Source organism: Oratosquilla oratoria, chromosome 10 (assembly GCF_046742065.1).
Source record: "Oratosquilla oratoria isolate Oo_2021 chromosome 10, ASM4674206v1, whole genome shotgun sequence".
Lineage (NCBI taxonomy): Eukaryota > Metazoa > Arthropoda > Malacostraca > Stomatopoda > Squillidae > Oratosquilla > Oratosquilla oratoria.
This window is the reverse complement of record NC_134786.1, coordinates 57,187,285-57,210,031: the sequence shown is the minus strand read 5'-3', so window position 1 is coordinate 57,210,031 and position 22,747 is coordinate 57,187,285. Positions and strand designations below refer to the sequence as shown.

General features: G+C 39.6%; 1 protein-coding gene across 43 annotated transcripts in view; it reads left to right on the top strand.

Annotated features, from left to right (window-relative positions):
• chb (CLIP-associating protein) overlaps window positions 1-22,747 on the top strand; it is a 689,317-nt gene that overhangs the window by 654,733 nt on the left and 11,837 nt on the right. For 29 of the 43 annotated variants that reach the window (XM_076191887.1, XM_076191885.1, XM_076191884.1 and 26 more), the window contains 8 exons: window positions 6,056-6,070; window positions 7,002-7,115; window positions 10,414-10,476; window positions 16,599-16,936; window positions 17,085-17,618; window positions 17,778-17,883; window positions 18,107-18,335; window positions 22,043-22,199. In XM_076191887.1, coding sequence (XP_076048002.1) covers window positions 6,056-6,070; window positions 7,002-7,115; window positions 10,414-10,476; window positions 16,599-16,936; window positions 17,085-17,618; window positions 17,778-17,883; window positions 18,107-18,335; window positions 22,043-22,199 — 1,556 coding nt within the window. The remainder of the gene's footprint in view (window positions 1-6,055; window positions 6,071-7,001; window positions 7,116-10,413; window positions 10,477-16,598; window positions 16,937-17,084; window positions 17,619-17,777; window positions 17,884-18,106; window positions 18,336-22,042; window positions 22,200-22,747) is intronic. The other 14 variants (XM_076191888.1, XM_076191862.1, XM_076191860.1 and 11 more) reach the window with 10 other exon arrangements.

Here is a 22,747-nt window from a genome sequence, read left to right as displayed (position 1 = left end):
CATACATATACCAAGGCTTTTTCCCCCTTACAAGGGAGGTAGCCTAAAAGGAAAAGGCATAAAATCATACCCACCCATTCCATCCCTCAATACACTCCACACCCCTCCACCCTCCCTCTTATCTTAGCACCTCCTGGATGACGGGTCATCCCTGCACCTTGTCCACTGCCCTGGGTCAGAAGCAGTGTCGCAAGACACAGCACATCCACAGCAAGGCCACTTCATTAAATCGGCGACCCCCCCTCTCCGTCCTCCCATGCATAAAAGGAGAAGACGTGGAGAAATCCCTTCGGGCTGCGTCGAATTTTGCTCACACATACAGACGCTCCTCAACTTACGTTTTAGTTATGTTCCGAACGGCCGAACGTAAGTTGAAAATGAACGAAAGTTGTTACTGTACCATACATCCGTAAATTCTATTACCGTATCTTATAAAACACCCCTAAATCATTAATTATACACATAACATTGTAAAATGATAACATTAATTTCAAATAAATTAAATTCAAGCAACATAAATTGAGATGGTGGAGGAGGAGGAGGAGGATGAGGCAAGGCACGTTCAGTCTGTCGTTTGTGCCATATAAACAATGGACACAGTGTCATGTGTAAGTATTGTTGGAACTACGGAGAGCGCGCTAAACTAAAAAATTCACTAAAAATTTTTTTTTACAGTCATTTCAAACGTAAAATCGAAAAAACGTAAAACGAATGAATGTAAGTAGAAGAGCGTCTGTACTACCTCACCCCCCCCCCCACATCCCCCTGCCCATTCCACCTCATGCATCACAACATCATCCATATACAACCTTTCTTTATTCACCCCTGTCTTCTGTCCCCTCCCGTCCTTCCTCAACAGATTGGGACTAGGCATCCTTCTCCTTGTAGCCCCACAGGGGACATTCCTAAAAAAAGTAAAAGTAAAGATATACCTACACCTTACTTTTACCCACATTTATCTTCAACTTCCTTCTTTTGCACACCTTCCCAAACTGTCACTAACTTACTTAATCCCTCCTCTGATCCTGCCACAAGTGCAGTGTCGTCAGCTAATAACTGGCTTATCTCCCACAATTCTCCAATTACTTTAACCATCTCCAATACCTGGCCCATTACCTTTGCGTTTACCTCTTGCACCACCCCATCCATGTATAAATTGAACAGCCAAGGCAACACATCCCTGGCAAAGTCCCACCTTTACCACAAACCACTTACTCTCATTTCTTATTCTAGCACAGGCGCTACTACTCTTGTAAAAACTTTTGAATGGTTTTAACAGCTTTCCTCCTATCCCATATATCTACAATACCTCCCACAGTGCCTTCCTGTCTACCCTGTTATAAACCTTTTCTAAATCTGATATGGTTTAACGTCACAAACTCCCTCCGTATCGGAAGGCTAGGATGGTGCCCCTCACAGAGGACTTTGTAGTATGGAATTTAATGAACCATGACCTTGGTTCACCTTTGCTGGTGGCAGAGTTTGAACCACCATCCCCTTAACCTTTGCCACAAGTAACGACGCCCTAACCTGCTCAACCAGCAAGCATCCTTAATCCATAAGACCCATAAAACACCCTTACCTTTTCCTTAAACTTTTCCACATATCTGTCTTACCAAAAAAATCTGATTTAAGCACTGTTCTTCACCAAATATTCCCTCTGTTCCTCTCCTAATCCTCTTAATCAAAACCCTCCCATATGCCTTACTAACTACACTCAACAAACTGATCCCTCTGAAACTACTACACTCATACTTGTCCTCTTTTCCCTTGTAAAGCAGAACTCTTCAGGCACTCCTCCAGTCCTCTGGTACTCTACCCTCCTTTAGACAAACATTAAACAACCGCACCAGCCAGTTCACTATCACTGTACCTCCCTTTTTTTTATACACTCTGCATGAGACCCATCTAATCCAGGTGCCTTATCTAATCTCATCATTTTAATAACTGCTTTCACCTCATCAGGATCAGAGGAGGGATTGAGGAAGCTAGTGACAGAGTTTGGGAAAGTGTGCAAAAGAAGAAAGTTGAAGAGAAATGTGAGTAAAAGTAAGGTGATGAAATATATATGGGGAGAAAGTGGTAGCAGACTGAAAGTAAGTACTAAGGGAGATTTTGGAGGAATTGGATAGATTTAGATACTTGGGTGCGAATGTAGTGGGAAAGGGAGGAGTGGAGATGGAGGTAGAATGTAGATTGAGAGAAGTGAGTAAATGCCTGGGAAGATTAAAATGTGTAATGAGAAATAGACATTTGGGAATGGATACTAAGAGGGGATTGTATGATGAGTGATTGTGCTGACAGCACTGTATGGGGCAGAAACATGGAACATAAGAGATGAAGAGAGGAGGAGATTGAATGTATTTGAGATGAGGTGCCTGAGAATATGATAGGGGTTACTAGGCTGGAAGATAGGGGTGAGTGGAGATTGGTTGTGTATGGATGATGCTGAGATACATGAGAGGGAGTGGGTGGGGGATGAGGGATGACGGAGCATGTGTGAGAAATAAATTGACGCAGCCCGAAGGGATTTCTCCCCATCTTCTCCTTTTCTGCATGAGGTGACAGAGAGGGGGGTCACTGATTTAATGAAGAGGCCTTGCTGTGGATGTGCTGTGTTTTGCGACACTGCTTTTGACTTGGGGCAGCGGGCAAGGTGCAGGGATGACCCGTCATCCATGAGGTGCCAAGATAAGAGGGAGGGAAGGGGGGTGGATGGGAGTGGAGTATGTTAGGGATGGAATGGGTGGGAGTGGTTTTTATGCCTTTGTTTTTTGGCTACCTCCCTTGTGAGAGGGAAAATGCCTTTGGTATATGTATGTACCTCATCTTTTCTTATTTCTTTATTTTCCTCATTCATCACTGATTTTCTTAGCACTTCCCACTACAACTACCTTTCCCTCTCTATCCTTCTTCACATTTAGCAACTCCATAAAATACTCTACCCATCTTACTCTTAAAACCATCTCATCCATTGTTGTATCTCCAACTGCCCCTTTTACTTTTTCTTCTGTACTTGATTCACCTTCCTTTCCTCTCTTAATTTTCTTCCAAATATGTAAGGGGGAAAAAGCTCTTGGTATATGTGTATTTACCTAGTTGTATTTTATGGGAAGAGAGCTATGCTCGTAGTGACCTGCTTTTGTATCTTTCAGCATCCAGTTTGTTCTTAAAGTCATCTGTAGTTTTAGCACTCACATATTCCTCATTCAGTTTGTTCCAGATATCTCACTCTATGTGGGAAGCTATTCTTTTTCAGATCTCTTCTGTAACTATCCTTCTTAATTTTCTTCTCATGTCCTCTTGTTTTTCTTCAGTCCCACTTAATAAGTCATCTTTATTAAGAATTTCCATCCCTTTCATAATTCTGTAGATGGTTAGCAAATCACCTCTTTCTCTTCTTTGTTCCAGGGTTGGTATATTTAGTTTATCTAATCTTTGTTCGTACATCAAATTGGAGAGTGTTGGCGCCATCTTTTTCATTGCTCTTTGAATTCTTTCTAGTTTCTTTATGTCTGGAACTAGGTGTCCATAGTGTTGCAGAGTATTCTAATTTTGGTCTTATCAGTGTAACTAGTATTTTCTTTACCATTTCTTCATCCATGTAGTTTGACTACATGCTACTTTCATTGATCTTAATAAGTTGAAAGTTTCTCCGACTAATTTGTTGACGTGCTTGTCTGGTGTCATGTCATTTAAGATAGTTATTCCTAGGTCCCTTTCTGAGTTTACTTTTTTCACTTCCTTTGTACCAATTTTATATTGACATGATATTCTATTTTTGCTTTTTCCAAATTCCATTATGCTACATTTGTTAATGTTGAAGTTCACTTCGCACTTTTGACTCCATTTCCAGACTTTGTCTAGGTCTTCTTGAAAAGATTTGCAGTCTTCCTCTGTACTTACTCTCTTTAGTATTTACCTAGTTGTATTACATGGGAAGGGAGCTATGCTTGTGTTGCCCTATCTTTGTATCTCTCAGCATTAAGTTTTGCATCATCTGCAAAGAAGTTCATATAATATTCTACACCTTCATCCATATCATTTATATAGATAGCAAACATTATCGGAGCCAATACAGAGGCATGTGGGATTCCACTTATCACATATTCCCAATTTGAGTTCTTGTCTCTAAGTACCACTCATTATTCTTCCATTCAGGATATATTTCATCCATTCCAGTAATTTTCCTTGTATTCCATCTATTATTTCAATTTTTCATAGTAGCTTTTTGTGTGGTACTTTATCCATTTATTCCTAATAACTTTTTCAAATATTTTTGCTACTGTGCTTGTAAGGGGTACTGGTCTATAGTTTGTTGGATTTTCTTTGTCTCCTCCTTTGTATATTGTGGTACTTACTTCTTTGAGTGAGAAGTCAAATGTTTTGTGTATTTTGTCCATTAGTTCATCTATACATTCTCTCAATATCCAGTTTGCAATACCATCGGGCCCGTGTGACTTTCTTATGTCAAGGTTTTTTATTTGGTCCCTTATTTCTTTGTGTGGATGTGTGTGTGTGTGTGTGTATATTTACCTAGTTATGTTTTGCTGGAAGAGAGCTATGCTCAGAGTGACCCGTTGTTGTATCTTTCCGCATCCAGTTTTTTCTTAAAGTCATGGATAGTTTTAGCACTCACTGTTTCCTCTGTCAGTTTGTTCTAGATTTCTATTACTCTGTGTGGAAAGCTATTCTTTTTCAGATCTCTTCTGTAACTGTCTTTCTTAAGTTTCTTCTTGTGTCCTCTTGTAGCTCTTCTGTCCCATTTTAGCAGGTCATCCCTATCAAGAATTTCCATCCCTTATCCCTTTCATAATTCTGTAAATGATTATCAAATCACCTCTTTCTCTTCTTTGTCTTAGGGTTGGTAAATTTAGTTTGTCCAATCTTTGTTCTTATGTCAAATTGCAAATTGTTGGTGCCATCTTTGTCATTGCTCTTTGATTTTTTTTTTTTTCTTTTTTTTTTTCTTTTTTCCAATGTGTCCATAAAGACGCTGCATATCATTGTGTGTATATATATATATGAAATGAAGCACTCTTGCTATAGATGTGCTGTGTCTTGCTTCATTGCATCTGACCCAGGGCAGTGGACGAGATGCAGGGATGACCTGTCATCCAGGAGGAGTCATGAAAAGAGGGAGGGAGGGATGGTGAATGGGAGTGGAGTACGTGGGATGAAATGGGTGGTAATGGATTTATGCCTTTGACTTTGGCTACCTCCCACGTAAGAGTGAAAAAGACATTGTTATATGTATGTATGTATGTACAACACACATGAGAACACTGTGGTTCTTTCCCACCCACTGCAGGGGGATCAGAGAATGAAGAGGTAGAGTCATAGATGTTGTAATGAATAGGATGAAAAGGACAACATAAAGGAGGGGCAGGAGTAGTACAAAATCAACTCATCATTCCGTTATGAATAGAGAATTTAACATAGACAAACAAATGATATGTGGCTCTGGTCCACATGGGACTCCCCAAAAAAACACTTTCCATTCACTCTAACTTTTCCATTCTCCCTTCCTTGCTGGAGAGATATTCCTCCTGCATCCCATGCCTCTTAACCCAGTCCATCCACTTCATTCTTGGTCTTCCCCTCAAGTTGCCTCTATCCACTTCTGTTTTCCTAGTTTTTCACTCGTTCTTTCAATTTGTCCAAACCATCTTTACAAAAGGGACTACACTAGACATTTAGCCATCTGTATGCTAAGGGCTTTTTCCCCCTTACAAGGGGGGAGAAAGCCTTTGGTAAATGGTATATATATGTACAAGGGGCTGTCCCTGCCCTCCTTGTGTAAAAAAGGGATTACACTAAACATATTCAGGAAAAAAGTATTCACAATCATGAGCAATAGCATTTTTGCTAGGTTAGCAACACAGATTATGATGCACACACTGTCCTTTTTAAATTCTGCTTACACTCTGTTATGAACTTCTTCAGATATGTATATTAATATATATTTCTTGTTGATAGTACTACTGTTGGCAATGTTAAAATAATCATATAATTGTTTCTAATAAACTAATGAGCCTTATCATTCCATGCACAGGAAACTCCAGTCAATGTAAGAATTTACTCTAAATTTTGCATAACTTAGCACATTTTGCTACTCTTTAGATTGCTAGCACCAGTTGGTTATTAATTGAGGGTATTGGTGCAACTTGTTTTGCAGTATATTTTATTTCTTTATTTAAGATTTTGCTTGCAAGGCTCCTTCCATTATTGAAAGAATTTCATTTTATGATCTAGCTTCAGTCAGTTTTGTTTTTATAAATTTCACATTATAGTGTATGCCATATTTGTATATTTTATTGGTTAACTCATTTATTTTGTTGTAAGTTGAAATGAAATAAAGAAATATGATTTCGTAAGTTTGACAAAAATCAAGTTTCCATTTTGATAACTGATCAAACAGTAGTTTTTTTATGCTTAGCTGCTACTAGTGAATGCTTGCTTTTTCTGGGCTGATTTTTTTTCTTATCACTGATGGCTTTCTATTCTCTTTTCAATTTCCTCTGTCTATTATGCACATGCACTAGATGGTGTGGTACTCTTTAGGAGTGAGGTGTTGCTGAATTGCAACCATGAAGTCTCAGCTCTTACCCTTTCTGGTTGGAACTGTAATAGGACTTTTATTCAGTTGCAGTTGAACACACTTTGATCCTTAGGGCTTTGGGATTTACCTATTGTAGATTTAACTTTTCATATGTGGAATATTAATAGCACTTTGTACTTGTTCAATAATAATGATGCTTGTGATGTATTAACAACACTTTTTTATATTGAGTAATAACTACTGTCTTTGTGGTGTCATATTGGTAAAATGCATTTAGTTGAACCACTCACAGATTGTTGAAACATTCCTGTCCTCTTCCTTAATTATAAAGTTTACATATTTTTAACTGAAACATTGAATCACTGATGTTATAACTGAAATAGTTGAACTATAGAACTTGTTGCAGACATTTCTTATCTGGTAATATATATTCCTTCAGCGTTCTCCGAACCGAAAATTACACAACAAAGCCTTTGAAGATCAGTCTGATAATGACAGTGAAACATCAAGTGTTTGTTCAGAGCGTTCCTTTGATTCCTATCGACGAAATGATGTAAGTGAAAAGGATGACTGGCACTTACCTTTGGATACCATTTTACTTCTTAACCCTTCTACTGCATTTTACAACTTGTTTATTCTAGCAACTGCCAAGTATTTTTATTCATCAGAAGGAGACCCCATGCTGATAAGTAGAATACTTCATTTTACAAGTTTTTATTTATTCTGCTTGGCAGTTTAATTCACCTGAGGGAAACCCCCACTGCAGCAAAAGGGTTAAGTGATCTTTATGAATGAAAGCATTGTTTTACTTGTGTGCCTTTTAAAATTGTACCACCTAGCTGGTAAGCAGATTTTGATTTTAGATGTACTGTAAGGATGTATTCTTATATGATGTATTTTAGTACATATTTGCTATTGTTAAGACCCTGAAGTGAATTTAAGTTGTAGTGTTGAAGTTGGTTTGTTTTACTTGGCACACCATCTGTACCAAGTTGAGATTTCTCTTTAATCTAATTAGTGTGACTAACCTGCATTGTTTGGATATTTTGTTTTTAGTCTGGTCATAGATTTCAAAGGACAATCATAAATGTAGCTATATATGGATGAAGTTTTGATCTTCAGTACTGTGGTGCACAGTAAAGCTTTTGTTTAAGTAAGATCCAGATCATTTTATTTTGATGAAGAGCCTAAGGCTGGTTTGGATTGGTGAAGACCTAACAGAGTAAAATTGTTGGCATTAGACTAAACAAAATCTCTTTTCTGTGCCATGGTATCTGATGGTGAATTTTGTAAAGCTAAGCCAGGAGAGCAAAACATGTTAATATATGTTCTGGTTTAATTCATAACATTTATTCTTGTGATATGTGCACCTCAGATTTATTTTTCTATCTTTGTACCCACTGTAACACATATAGAAGCTTTTGTATTATTTCACAATAGTTGAACTGTGATGTAAATCCCAAACAGATACATACCAAAAACCCTCTTCTACCTTATAATGGGGGTAACTGAGTCAAAGCATGCACCCATCTCACCCATCTTGTTCACTCATTCTGCACCCATCCAAAACCTATTCATTACCCCTCCCCTTTTAGCATATTGATGAAGGGTTAACACTGTCCCCTGGCACTTCAATCAGATCAAAACCAATTCAGTGAGACAGTACTTCCATGGCAGGAACTGACAACTGGAGTTGGTCTAGCCCCATCATTTCACATGATGACCCTTCCTCCTCATTTACTCAAAATAATACATGGAGCAGAGAGGAATGTTCTTTTGGACTGTGTCATTTCTTCAACCACTCTCCATCTTCTTCTTTTCTTTTTCTTCTTCTTCCTCTTCCTCTTCCTCCTCCTCCTCCTCCTCCTCCTCCTCCTCCTCCTCCTCCAATCTCTTGTCCTTGCTCGACAGACATTCCTCTTGCATTCAGTGCTCTCTACACACTGCCTGTCCACTTCATTCATGGTCTTCCTCTCAAGTTCACTGTATCCATTTCTGCTTTTCACTCATTTTACTTATTTGTTCTTTCCATGTACTCAAACTTTCTCTGCATTCCTTGATTTATCCTATACAGCAACTCTCTTTCCAACTGCACTATATAGCACCTACACATTTCTCACTTTATCCATCCTTATAATGCTTACCTTCTTAAACACTTCATCTCAAAACATGTTCAGATTTCCTTTCTGCCTTCTTTAGATTGCATATCTCTGCTCCATGCAGTGCCTTGGTCACAGTTACCCCCACCCCCCCAGCACAAGCTTCTCTTTGCCTTCATCCCCAGTTACCAATTTCTCATGATACTTTTCATACCCCACAGAAAATATATATTTGCCTCCTGTACTCGCTAGGTGTAAAGAATAGATACCAAGTAGATACATGTGTACACACCAAAGGGCCCTTGTAATGGGGGATGACCAAGTCAAAGCACACACCCACACCACATCCATCTAAAATCTATTCATCTTCCCTCCCATCTTAGCATCTCATGGATGAAGGGTCAATCCTGTCTCCCATCACACTGCTTAGGTTAAAAGTAATACAGTGAGGCACAGCACATTCACAGCAGGACCTGACAACAGATATGGTTTGGTAGATAAATTGTATATCAACCAGTTTATCTATATTACAAAAGGCTTCTATCCCTTTAAGAAGTCTTGCTGTGGATGTGCTGTGTCTTGCTGCATTGCTTGTGACCTAGGGCAGTGGGCGAGATGCAGGAATGATCCATCATCCAGGAGGAGCCAAGAAAAGAGGGAGGGAGGGTTGGTAAATGGAAGTGGAGTATGTGGGGATGAAATGGGTGGTAGTGGATTTATGCCTTTGACTTTGGTTGCTTCCCTTGTAAGGATGAAAAAACCCTTGTACAAAAGGCTTCTTTCCCCTTATAAGGGAGGTAGCCAGCCACCCATCCCACACCTGCCCATCACCCATTACCCATTTGTTTCACTTGTATTTTAGCTCCCTGTGGATGAAGGGCTATCCCTGCCCCTGCATGGGTCAGTCAAACAAAATTGTGAAACATGGAGAGGGAGGGGGGTCAAATTGCTTTATTACATGGATAATGGTCAGTCCCAATCCTCAGTTACTAATAGGTACTAATATTATAAGAGAACAGTTCCTACCTACAACATAAGAGAAATGAAGAAGGTAATATAAGTAAATCCTAGGGGTACTAACTGCATAGTTGTAAGGTGTCATTTGTTGTCATTAGTTTAGGTACTTTTTGAGGGCATCTCCACAGACCAAGTAAATGCAAGTTGCGTAAATTAATTTTTGGTGCACCCCCTCTCATAGAACAGATACCTTACTTGGAATGCTGTTCTCTAGCTCACTCTGTCACCCACACACATTTCTCAATTGTTTGACAACCTGACAAGCCTTTATAGTATTGTTTGCGTGATCCATCCACCTTTTCCTTCCCTCTACCCTTTGCTCTTACTCCGGGTAGTACAGATCCATTAAGCCTTCAAGGATCTAATAGCAAGACCAAACTTTTATAGATTGGCCTGTTATCTTTTTCTCAACCCCACTTGTACCCTTGACCTTTCATGAAGTCACTCTGCACCCATATATTTTCCAGTTGATTTGTAAGGAATCATTTGTGAATTATTTCCAGTAACATTTTAGTATTATTTGTAATCTTTAATTCATGAGAGATCTTATATTGCCTAAGGGTGGGACCATTCAGGCAAACATTGCTTGTGATTAATAGTATCTTTAAGCATGACTGATGCTAGTCAATCAGTGGTTTTACCCTCCTGGCTGAATTACCTCATGCACAAAGGTGTAAAGTACATTTGAATGTATGGTGTGATGTAGCTAAGTGGTTTCCTCTTTTTTTAACAAAGCAGCTATACTGGTATGGATCTCAACCACGCATTTTGAAAGAAGTATGGGAACCCACAGCCAAGGTGAGTTTTGGAAAGTAGTAGTCATTGTACTGTATAATCAGTTTTAATGACAAATTTTTAATATATTGCTGTGTAATTTACTTTCCAAATATAATTGTGATCATTGTATGTGTATGGATGTGGGGACATATATATTTTACTTAATTGTGAAAAAAGGACAGGTAGGGGTTACGTGGATCAGATTTTTGTGGTAAGACAGATATATGAGAAAGCTTTAGGAAAAGGTACATACATACTTACATATACCAAGGCCTTTTCCCCCTTTCAAGGGAGGTAGCCAAAAAGAAAAAGGGATAAAATCATTCCCACCCATTCCATCCCTAAATACACTCCACTCCCCTCCACCCTCCCTCTTATCTTAGCACCTCCTGGATGAAAGGTAAGGATGTTTTTTGGGGGCTTTTATTGACTTTGAAAAGGCTTATGACAGGGTAGACAGGAAGGCACTATGGGAGGTATTGCAGATATATGGGATAGGAGAAAAGCTTGTAAGAGCAGTGAAGAGTTTTTACAAGAGTAATAGAGCTTGTGTTAGAATCAGAAATGGAGAGAGTGGTTTAAGGTAAAGATGGGACTTTGTTAGGGATATGTTATGTTGCCTTGGCTTTTCAATTTATACATGGATGGGGTAGTGCAAGAGGTAAATGCAAGGGTAGTGAGTCAGGGATTGGAGATAGTTAAAGAAAATGGAGAAAAGTGGGAGATAAGCCAGTTGTTTGCTGACAACACTGCACTTGTAGCAGGATCAGAGGAGGGATTGAGGAAGTTAGTGACAGAGTTTGGTAAGGTGTGCAAAAGAAAGAATATGAAAATAAATATTAATAAAAGTAAGGTGATGAGACGTACAAGGGGAGAAAGTGGCAGCAGACTGGAAGTGAGTATTAAGGGAGAGAGACTGGAAGAAGTGGATAGTTTTAGATACTTGGGTGCGAATGTAATGGGAAAGGGAGGAGTGGAGGTGGAGGTAGAATGTAGATTGAGAGAAGCAAGTAAATGCCTTGGTGGATTAAAAAGTGTAATGAGAAATAGATATTTGGGAATGGATGCTAAGAGGAGATTGTATGAAGGAGTGATTGTGCCAACAGCGCTGTATGAGACAGAAACATGGAACATAGAGATGAAGAGAGGTGTAGTTTGAATGTATTTGAGATGAGGTTCCTGAGAAGTATTTACTAGGCTGGATAGAGTGAAAAACAAGGTGATGAAGAGGAAAGGGAGTTGGGAGATAGGGTTGATGGAAGAGTATTGGGATGGTTTGGACACATGGAAAGAATGAGTGAAGAAAGACTAGTAAAAGAGGTGTGGAAGGCAGAGGTAGGAGTGAACATGGGGGGGTGGCGACCAAGGATGAGATGGATGGATGGGGTAAAAGGGGCATTGGGAAAGAGGGGAATGCCTGTTGAGGAAGGACGAGAGAAGACAAGATATGGGTGAATGGAGAATGGTTGTGTATGGATGATGCTGTGATGCATGAAAGGGAGTGGGTGGGGATGGGGAGTGAGGGAGTATGTGTGAATGATATTTTGATGCAGCCTGAAGGGGTTTGTTCCTATCTTTCTCTTTTTCTGCATGAGGGAACAGAGGGCAGGGCGGGGGGTCGCCGATTAAATGAAGTGGTTTTGCTGTGGATGGGCTGTGTCTTGCAACACTGCTTCTGACCCAGGCCAATGGGCGAGATGCAGGGATGACCCATGAACCAGGAGGAGCCAAGATAAGAAGGAGGGAAGGGGTGGATGAGAGTGGAGTATGTGGGGATGAAATGGGTGGGAGTGGATTTTATGCCTTTGTTTTTTTGGCTACCTATCTTGTAAGGGAGAAAAAGCCTGTGGTATATGTATGGATGTGATAATTGGGGATTTTATAGTGGAGAAATGTTAGATGCATATTAAAAGGGAGATGGTGATAGTGAATACTGCATTTAAGAAGAGGGGACAGACATAACTTTATATATGGGGCAAAGTGGTAAGTGGGAAGGTAATTGAAAGGGAATTAATGGACTATATAGTGGTACTCAAAAGGAGGATTGGAAAAGTTATGCTGATAAATGTATTCAGGAGACCAGGCAATGGATTGTCAGATCAATATATAGAAGTGAAACTGCAAGTGAAAGTAAAGTGGAGGGGAAGAAAAGGACGAAGGCACAAAAATGCTGAAGGTGAGTAAATTAGATGAAAAGGAAAAAGAGAGAATATCAAGTGAAGCTAAGAGAAGTATGGGAGGTACTGAAGGATAAAAGAGAAACATGAATAAAGGAAGAATGGATATGCTTCAAGGAGGTAGTACTAAAGTGCACAAAGTATGTTGGATGAAGAGAATTGGAGGGAACAAGAAGGCAGCAAATTGTGTGATGAAAAGGTAAAAGCAGCTGTGGCAGGAAAGAAATGAGCACGTGAAGATTGGTTGCTAAGTAGATCTAGGGAAATACATGAAGTACAATGTGTGCTAAAGGGAAGAAAGTGTTCCAGTGGACTGGAGAGTGAATATGTAATTCCACAGTACAAAGGAGAAGGGGTCAAATACAAATGTAGTAGTGTCAGAGTGATAAGTCTGTTAAGTGTAGTTGTTAAGGTGTATGGGAGGGTGTTGAAAGAATTAAGGAAAGAACAGAGGGAGTAAATGGGAAAAAGTAGTGTGGGTTTAGGAAAGAAAGATCAATTAATCTGTTGTCCCAGACCTCTCTTGTAGAACATTAGAACATAAGAATGAATGAGACTGCAAGAGACCATGAGGCCTACACTAGGTAGTTCCATGACTTTTAGGTAACTGAAATCTGCCATTACACTAGCCCATAAGTCATTCACAGGAGAAATATTGTGTTGTTGTCTGGTATGGCTAGTGTGGGGAAGTATATGATTAAGTGCCCAGTATCTTCTGGAAGGAAGAGATTGTGTAGATCAAATTTTTGTATGAAGATATGTTAAAAAAAATTGGGAAAGGGGTTTTGGGCTTTTATGGATTTGGAAAGGGCATATGGCAAGGTTAACAAAGGGGTGTTATGGGATGTACTGCAGATGTATAGGATAGGGGAGAAATCTGTTGAGAGTACTAAAATTTTGTACACGAGTAGTTCATGGTAGTGGCATACTACCTTTTTTGTAAGGTGGCACAATCCTAGCCATCATGATGTTCATAATGTTAAACCAAATCATTATCATTAAATGAGGGATAAAAATAATAGCAGAAGAATCTGAGACAGGAGTTTTAGATAGAGAGAGATGGGGGAAACAGGAGCAGAAGAAGGATGAGTATATTTCAAAGACAAAGTGATGAGTGCACAATGATGGTACGCAGGATGAGAAAGATGGGAAGAAACAGAAGGAGAGAGTAATGATAGGATGAAAAGGTGGAGATGGTGGTAGAAAAGAAGTGAACTTTAGTATTGTTTGCAAAGTAGAACAAGGAAATTGTATGAAAAGTGCAGAAGGAAAAAAGAGAACAAGGTGATAGGGGCAAAGAGGAGTGCAGATCAAAAGAATGATATGTTTTGGAAGGAAGTGGAAAGCGTGAGGGTAGGCTGGTAAGTCAGGTAGGGGTAAAAGTAAAGAATGCAAACAGACATATTAAAGGATATGAAAGCAGTAAGGGGAAGATGGGTAGAGTATTTCAAGGATTTGTTGAAAGTTGAAGAGGTTAGGGAGAGTTTAATGTGGCAGTGAGAGATGCCAGGCAGTGTTATGGGGGAAGAAAATTATATGGCTATAGGATAAGATGAGATACAAAAATCATTGGAAATGATGAAAGCTTGTAAGTCAACTTTGTTATATGCCTTCTCCAGATCCATAAAAGCCTAAAGACATTTCTACCCTTTGGCAAAAACTTCTCACATATGTCTTACTATGAAAACTTGATATAAGTACCCTCTTCCTTCCCTAAACCTACACAGTTCTTTCCCAAGAGTTGGGGTGCCTTAGTCCCCTTAGTCCATCTCATGTTTGCTCTTTCCTTGGAGCTGGAAGCACATGATTCTGGCTCACCAATTTTCCACATATTCTTCAGAGCTCCTTTCCGCCAGGTTAATTTATGCCCTTTGTCCATCCATCTCATTCTAAGTCTGTCTCTGTGTCTCTCCTGGTATTATAACCATTGTCACTCATTTTGGATTATTATTATCTTTCCCACACCATAGGCCCAGACCATTACCAAGACCATGGTGTATCACACAACCACCACCTCCACTACAGGAAATTAGATAAGGAAGAGATAGAGACCTAGATGTAGTAAAGACTAAGTTGAAGGGGACAACAAAAATATGGGGCAGCATTAGTACAAAATCATCTCATTATTTCTTTATTCTTTATAAGTAGAGATTTTCTTGAAACACAGAAGAATGATGTGTGGTTCTGGTCTGTAGGGGTGCCCCAAAAACAGTAGTGAAGTACTGACTGTTGTCTGTGGTTATGTTATAATGAGAATATCACTTTAAAGTATCTGAAGTCAAATATGTGTTCATGAAGTCCTAGAAGTGTAGATGAGGTTTGACTCCCACCTTCTAATAAAAGGGAAAGGTCCTTTGGTATACATATACCTTTCTTAGTGTTTCTTCTTCCAAAATGTATGCTCCTCATGATCTATATTGACTGTTTCCTATTTTTGCCATACTGGATTTGTTTGTAAAGACTCCATCTACCATTTTTCACTCCATTCACAAAGTATAAAAACATTTGGTACCATGTCCTGGTAGATGGATTCTATCTTTTTCCATTGGACTGAAAGTCTTCTCATTATAAGCAGGTTTAGAAGAGATTGGTTTATATAATTCTTCACATTCATTCAGTATGATGCATGATGTACCATTTAGCTTCCTGTTTTTCCCCTATATATAAAGGGGTGTCAAAGTGAAAGGATACACATACTCTTCACCCATCCATAAATCCATTCATTGTCCCTTACATTTTAGCCCCTCATGGATAAAGAGCCATCCCTGTCCCTAACTACTCTGCTTGAGTCAAAGGCAGTGAAAGACGGGTACCTTCACAGCAGGACCTGAGAGCCAAAACTGGCTTACCCCCACTACATTGTCACAAGCTGACCCACCCCATACAGGAAATATATGGAGCAGACAAGAAGAAATTCCTTTGGGGCTTGTCATTTCCTCTTCCATTTACAACCACCCTCCATTCGCTCCTATCATGTGTACTCTTTCTTTCTTGCTCAATAGTGCTTGTCAACATGTCAATCCAGTGGTCCTTTCACCCCATCCATTCTTGGTTTTCTCCCCAAGTTCCCTCCATCCACAGAATAGTTATGGTTACATCTTGAAAAAAACAAACAAACTAAACAAAGCATAATATGGATGGAGTGAAGGGGACCTTGGGTAAAAGGGTGATGTCTGTTGAGCAGGAAAGGGAGGGTGCAGAAGATAGGTGTGAGTGGAAAATGGGTGTGAATGGATGATAAAAGGGAAAACAAATTGATGCTGGATGAGTGAAGGGTTGGTGCATGCCTTGGCTGGCCATCTCCTTTATAAAGGGAAAGGGCGTTTTGGTTTTTGTGTGTGTGTGTGTGTGTATATATATATATATAATATATATATATATATATATATATATATATATATATGTATATAGTTATATAGTCATCTTTATTGGGAAGTAGTTATAAACTGTCACAGATGTAATCGTCTCGCAGAAGACACTGAACATTTCCTCCTACACTGCCCCACTCTAGCCTTACCCAGAGAACAACACACTGCTGCTGGTTACCTGGAAACTGTTGGGTCTCCTGCAAGAGAGAGCTGGGGCACTGGATTAATTGATTGATTAGTTGATTGTAACAACTCTGGATATATGCTGGTAGGAAGCAGATCAATAGGAAAATGAATCTGTAATGCAGAATTGCAGCATGGGCATTAAACTTTCTGGCCTTAAAAATTGTAAGCAGGGATAGTTTTGGATTAAAACCATATATTTTTGTAGTGCCTCTGATAATCTGCCCACGTTCTGTATTTGGGAAGCATGGTGTTATAACTTCTGTATATTTCTGTGTCTTGTTAGATTAATAAGGTCTATGTTATAGTTAATAAGGGGAGATGACTTTTGAAAAAAAAATATATATAGAGGGTAGTCATTTTGACTATATGTTTTATTATCTAACTGGTTTACACTTGGACTCTTTACCTCCAGATCCAAGATGTTGGAGATATCATTGCCAACTGTGCCTCGACCCATTGGGGCGACCGTAAAGAAGGCCTTCTAGCCCTTCAAAGCTTTCTCCAAGGTTCACAAGTACTCACTGGCTCAGAACTTAGACGGGTCACAGAGATCTTCACAAAGATGTTCATGGATGCGCACACAAAAGTTTTTACATTGTTTCTGGACACATTGATGGACTTGATAGCAGTTCATCGTGCTGATCTTGTTGACTGGTTGTACATTCTTGTCACAAGACTACTGCATAAGCTTGGATCAGATTTATTAGGATCAGTCCAGGCTAAGATCCATAAAACACTAGACCTTGTTAGGTAAGTTAAGCTGCATAATAATGCTGGTAAGTTGTTTCTTGAAATAAGAATATATGCTTATTGATATAAGAATATATATGCTACAAGCTATGAAATTCATGTGTTGATAAATCAGTGACTGAAATATCAATTGTTATTGCCTCCACAGAGACTCCTTCCCATGTGATAAGCAGTTTGCTGTTATTATGAGATTTATTGTTGACCAGACCCAAACACCAAATGCAAAGGTCAAAGTTGCAACTCTGTCATACCTCAAATGTTTGGTGGATGTGATGGCATGTGGTGACCTCACCTCATCCCCAGACACACCCATGGCCATAGCTAAAATACTTACGTGGACAGCAGACCAGAAGTCTGTGGAGATCCGAAGAGCAGCATCATCCACACTTATAGCAATGTTCAACTGTAATATCTCGGAATTCACAGCTTTATTGGATCAATTACCGCAGGCATGCCGGAACACAGCCTCTCAGATTATCCAGAATCATCTGAAGAGAGCTGCTAGTTTAGATGCCTCCCCCTCCTCACTCCCACGCACACCACCAAGTGCAGGTGGGACACCTGTTTTGCAGAGTCCTAATACATCTCTGCCTCGGTCACAGCGCACATCACGACACAGTACCATTGATTTAGACGATACTGAGAACCTTAATCCAGAGGAAGTGTACAGGTACAAACTTATGTAAGCTCTCACTTAAGGTGCTTTTTGTCTATGTGTCTTTTCAAATAAAGGAAAGAGATATGTGGACAAAAAAGGAGTGCCATTCAGAATATGTGTTGTAGTACATTTGTTGTGCTTTAGTGATATCTCAAGTGATTTTTAATTTTTCTTTAATTTCAGGAGTTTAAAGAGAACCACTGCTGAAATACAGAATTACAGTTTTGATTTAGACTTGAACAGTAGTCGAAGGGATAGTTTGGAGAAGCACAGAGACTCAACATCACAGGTGAGTTTGGTTCCTAATTTATAGCTTTTGGATCTTTATTTACTTTATTTGATTTCATTTATTTATATATATTTTAAGTTTTCTTGTATTTCTTTAGGTTGCAAAACAAGTGTTTATATTTTGTTTTGACACTGATTTATAATTTATTTATTTTCTTTTGTTTGATTTTTTCAATGTGCATTTGTTTTCCTTTGATTCTACAATGACTTGCATTTCTTCACAGCTCTCTCTTCCTTTCCTGCAGGACTCTGGTATAAGCCAGCTCTCAGCAGGTGGTGGTGACATCAGAGGGCTAGATACCACTGATGGTGACAAACCCATGGAAGATACTAATGGTGTCCTATCAGGCCGTTCTTCCAGTGTATCATCTCCAACACACCGCAACCTCTCCCTTATGTCAGACTCCTCCCGGAATGGCTTGGACACTTTGACTGATGATGACTTGGGTAGAGGTAGTTTCTGCTTGCTTTTTTCTTTAGTTTGGGAGGGAGGGGATTTTGACTTAAGTTGCCTCTTGTATTAATCTTATGTTTTGACAAATGGTTAGTATAGACATATTGTTTGATATTTCTTCTTTTGTGTGTGTGTGTGTGTATATGTATATATATATATACATACATACATACATACATATACCAAGGCTTTTCCCCCTTACAAGGGAGGTAGCCAAAAAGGAAAAGGCATAAAATCATTCCCACCCATTCCATCCCTGAATACACTCCACACCCCTCCACCCTCCCTCTTATCTTAGCACCTTCTGGATGACGGGTCATCCCTGCACCTTGTCCATTGCCCTGGGTCAGAAGCAGTGTCGCAAGACACAGCACATCCACAGCAAGGCCGCTTCATTAAATCGGGGACCCCCCTCGCATAAAAGGAGAAGACGGGGAGAAATCCCTTCGGGCTGCGTCAAATTTTGCTCACACATACTACCTCACCCCACCTCATGCATCACAACATCATCCATATACAACCATTCTCCATTCACCCGTCTTCTGTCCTCTCCCGTCCTTCCTCAACAGACATTCCCCTCTTCCCCAAAGCCCCCTTCACCCCATCCATCCACCTCATCCTAGGACGTCCCCTCATGTTCACTCCCTCCACCTCTGCCTTCCATATATATATATATATATATATATGAGTGGCAGGGTGGTGAGATAAACACCGAGAACCGTTGAAGTTTTATTAACTGACGTTTCGCTCTTAACAGAGCTTCTTCAGAGCGAAACATCAGTTAATAAAACTTCAACGGTTCTCGGTGTTTATCTCACCACCCTGCCACTCATTTTGTCGTCCATTCCTCAATATATATATATATATATATATATATATATATATGCAAAGTAGACCACTTGGAAAAAGAAACTAACGAAGCAGAGCGCTCTCGTATATTACATCTTCAGTACACTGAAGATGTAATATATGAAAGCACTGCTTTGTTAGTTAGTTTTTTTTCCAAGTGGTCTACTTTGCATAAGTGAACACATGTACCCATGTTCTTATTAGCATTTATATATATATATATATATATATATATATATATATATATATATATATATATATATATATATATATATATATATATATATATGCATATATATGCATGCATACTTTTTGGTACTTTTTGCACTAAAGATGTAATATACAAAAGCGCTCTGCTTTGTTAGTTTCTTTTTTCTAAGTGGTCTACTTTGCATACATTTATTTGCCAACGACTTTTTCCTCCTTACAAGGGAGGTAGCCAGAGTCAAAGGCATAAATCCACTCCTACCCATTTCATCCCCACATCCATTCCCATTCACCACCCTTCCCTCCCTCTTTTCTTGGCTCCTCCTGGAGCCATTATATATAGAGGAACAGAGGGAGTAATTGGTGAGGGGTTTAGGACAGATTTTTGTGGTATGGCAGATATGTGAGAAAGCTTAGGAAAAGGTAAAGATGTTTTTGGGGCTTTTATGGATTTGGAAAAGGCTTATGATGGGGTAGACAGGAAGGCACTGTGGGAGGTATTGCAAATATATGAGATAGGAGAAAAGCTGTTAAGAGCAGTCAAGAGTTTTTATGAGAGTAGTAAAGCCTATGTTAGAATTAGAAATGGAGAGAGCAAGTGGTTTGAGGTAAAGGTGAGACTTCAGGGATGTGTCATGTCACCATGGCTGTTCAGTTTATATATGGATGGGATGGTGTGAGAGGTGAATGCAAGGAGTTGATGTTTGCTGATGACACTGCACTTGTAGCAGGATTAGAGGAGGGACTAAGGAAGTTAGTGACAGAGTTTGGGAAGGTGTGTGAAAGAAGTTGAGGAAAAATGTGGGTAAAAATAAGGTGATGAGATGTACAAGGGGAGAGGATGTCAGCAAATTGGAAGTGAGTATTAAGAGAGAAAGACTGGAGGAAGTGGATAGCTTTAAATACTTGTGGGCAAATATGGCAGGAAAGGGAGGAGTGGAGGTGGAGGTAGAATATAGGTTGATAGGAACAAGTAAATGCTTTGGGGGATTAAAAAATGTTATGGGAAATAGATATTTGAGAATAGATGTTAAGAGGAGATTGTATGAAGAGGTGATTGTGCCGACAGCACTGTATGGGGCAGAAATATGGAACAAGAAATGTTTAAATGTGTTTGAGATGAAATGCTTGTTACTAGGCAGGATAGATTAAGAAATAAGGAGGTGAGGAGGAGAGAGGGGATGGAAAGGGAGTTGGGTGATAGGGTAGATGATGGGATGGTTTGGACACATGGAAAGAATGAGTAAAGAAAGATTAGTAAAAGAGGTGTGGAAGGCAAAGGGGGAGGTAGTGAACATGAAGGGGCAACCAAGTATGAGATGGATGGATGGGGTAAAAGGGGCATTGGGAAAGAGGGGGGTTGTCTGTTGAAGAAGGGAGAAGACAGAAGATGTGGGTGAGTGGAGAAGGTTGTGTATGGATGATGCTGTGATGCATGGGAGTGGGTGGGAGATGGGGGTGAGGGAACATGTGTGAATGATATTTTAACAGAGGCCGAAGGGATTTTTCCCTGTCTTTCTCTTTTTCTACATGAGGGGATGGAGAGGGGGGTTGCCAATTAAATGAAGCAGCAATGCTTAGGAAGCTCGCTGGCTGAGAGGGTTAGGGCGTCTTTACTTGCGGCGAAGGTCGAGGGGATGGCGGTTCGAATCCTGCCACCACCGAAGTTGAACCAAGGGCATGGTTCATTAAATTCCACACTACAAAGCCCTCTGTGAGGGGCACCGTCCTAGCCTTCTGGTAGGGGAGAGTTTGTGATGTTAAACCATATCATCATCATCATCATTGCTGTGGATGTGCTGTGTCTTGCTGTATTGCTTCTGACCCAGGCCAGTGGGTGAGATGCAGGGATGACCCGTTATCCAGGAGGAGCCAAGAAATGAGGGAGGGAATGGAAGTAGGGATGAAATGGGTGGGAATCTATTTATGCCTTTGACTTTGGCTACCTCTCTTGTAGAGGGAAAAAAGCCCTTTGTATATGTATGTAGGATGAAATTGTTTTGTATATTAAGGGCACCTGGAAGTGGTGGTCCTTCAGAGAGAACCATCATCCTACTACATGTCTTCAAATCTCATTAACACCCTCACCTCCATCTGGACGTGCAATCCCAAGGGGCCAAGGCCCAAGATATCTTATCACCTTTTTATGTAAAGAGAAATGATAACCAGACCAATACTCCTGTAAGGTGGTAACAGTCTGACTGTTCCACACTTGTATTACACGGACAACAGTCAGTTTCTTCCCAGAGATTTATGAGAGGACCTCAAATCCATTACCAGCCACTGACATGTTGCAGGTTTCCAGTCAGTGAAACTCAAGGCAACAGTTATTATTAGTGTAGTTATTTTATTTATTTATTTATTTATGTTTCCCACATTTACTTTTATTCTCTTATTGCTAAATGTGGCACCTCTTCCAATAAAATAGAAATTAGCAGTTCATTACTGGTAACAGCATGACATTATAAAATCTGAACTTTCTCCCTTGTGCTCCCTCCAATTTTTTATTTTTATTTTTATGTCAATGTTGTTAGATTTTTTCTTTCAAATAGTTGCATGATATCATTTATCAGAGATGTCAGTAGTGATGAAATTGCTTTAATAAGGTTTCTGTATTAAGATGTAGTAAGTGATATCTTTTAATACTTAGGAGATGGTGCAGAGAGTGATGGTGAAGTGATGGCAAGCGTTATTCAAGAGTTAAGCAATAAAGAAGAAGGTAGAACAACAGAAAAGAGAGCAGCTCTTAATGCTCTTATACGCCTTGCAAGATCAGGGTCCACTTTAGTTTGGAATGAAAACTTTAGGTATGATATGATTGGTTCCATTTGTTGGTTTCCAACATTTTTTAAGTAAGAATAATATGATCTGATATTAGTAAAATTTTACTATTGACTATAAATATTACTCAATATATGGTTTTGTTGTGCCAAAAGCATATAAAGAACATAATTGTTTGACATGCATATACATATATACATAACAAAAGGCCTTTTCTCCCTTACATATACACCAAACAAAACTCGATTTTTGTCTCTCCTCTCTTAGCACCTCATGGATGAAGGGTCATTTCTATTGCCTTTCACACTTCACACTGCTCAGGTTTAAGGTAGTGTTGGGAGATACAATGTTTCCACAACAGGGCATGACATCTGGAGCTGGTTTACCCCAACCACTTCATCATATGATGACATCACCCCCACCCCACCAACATACACACACACACAGAGTGCTGGATATCTGGAATAACTTAGATAAAGAAACAATGTGTGCAAATGCTGTTCAATATTTTAAGAAAAAAATTGATGCTGAAAGATACAAAGACGGGTCACCACGAGCATAGCTCCCCTCCCAT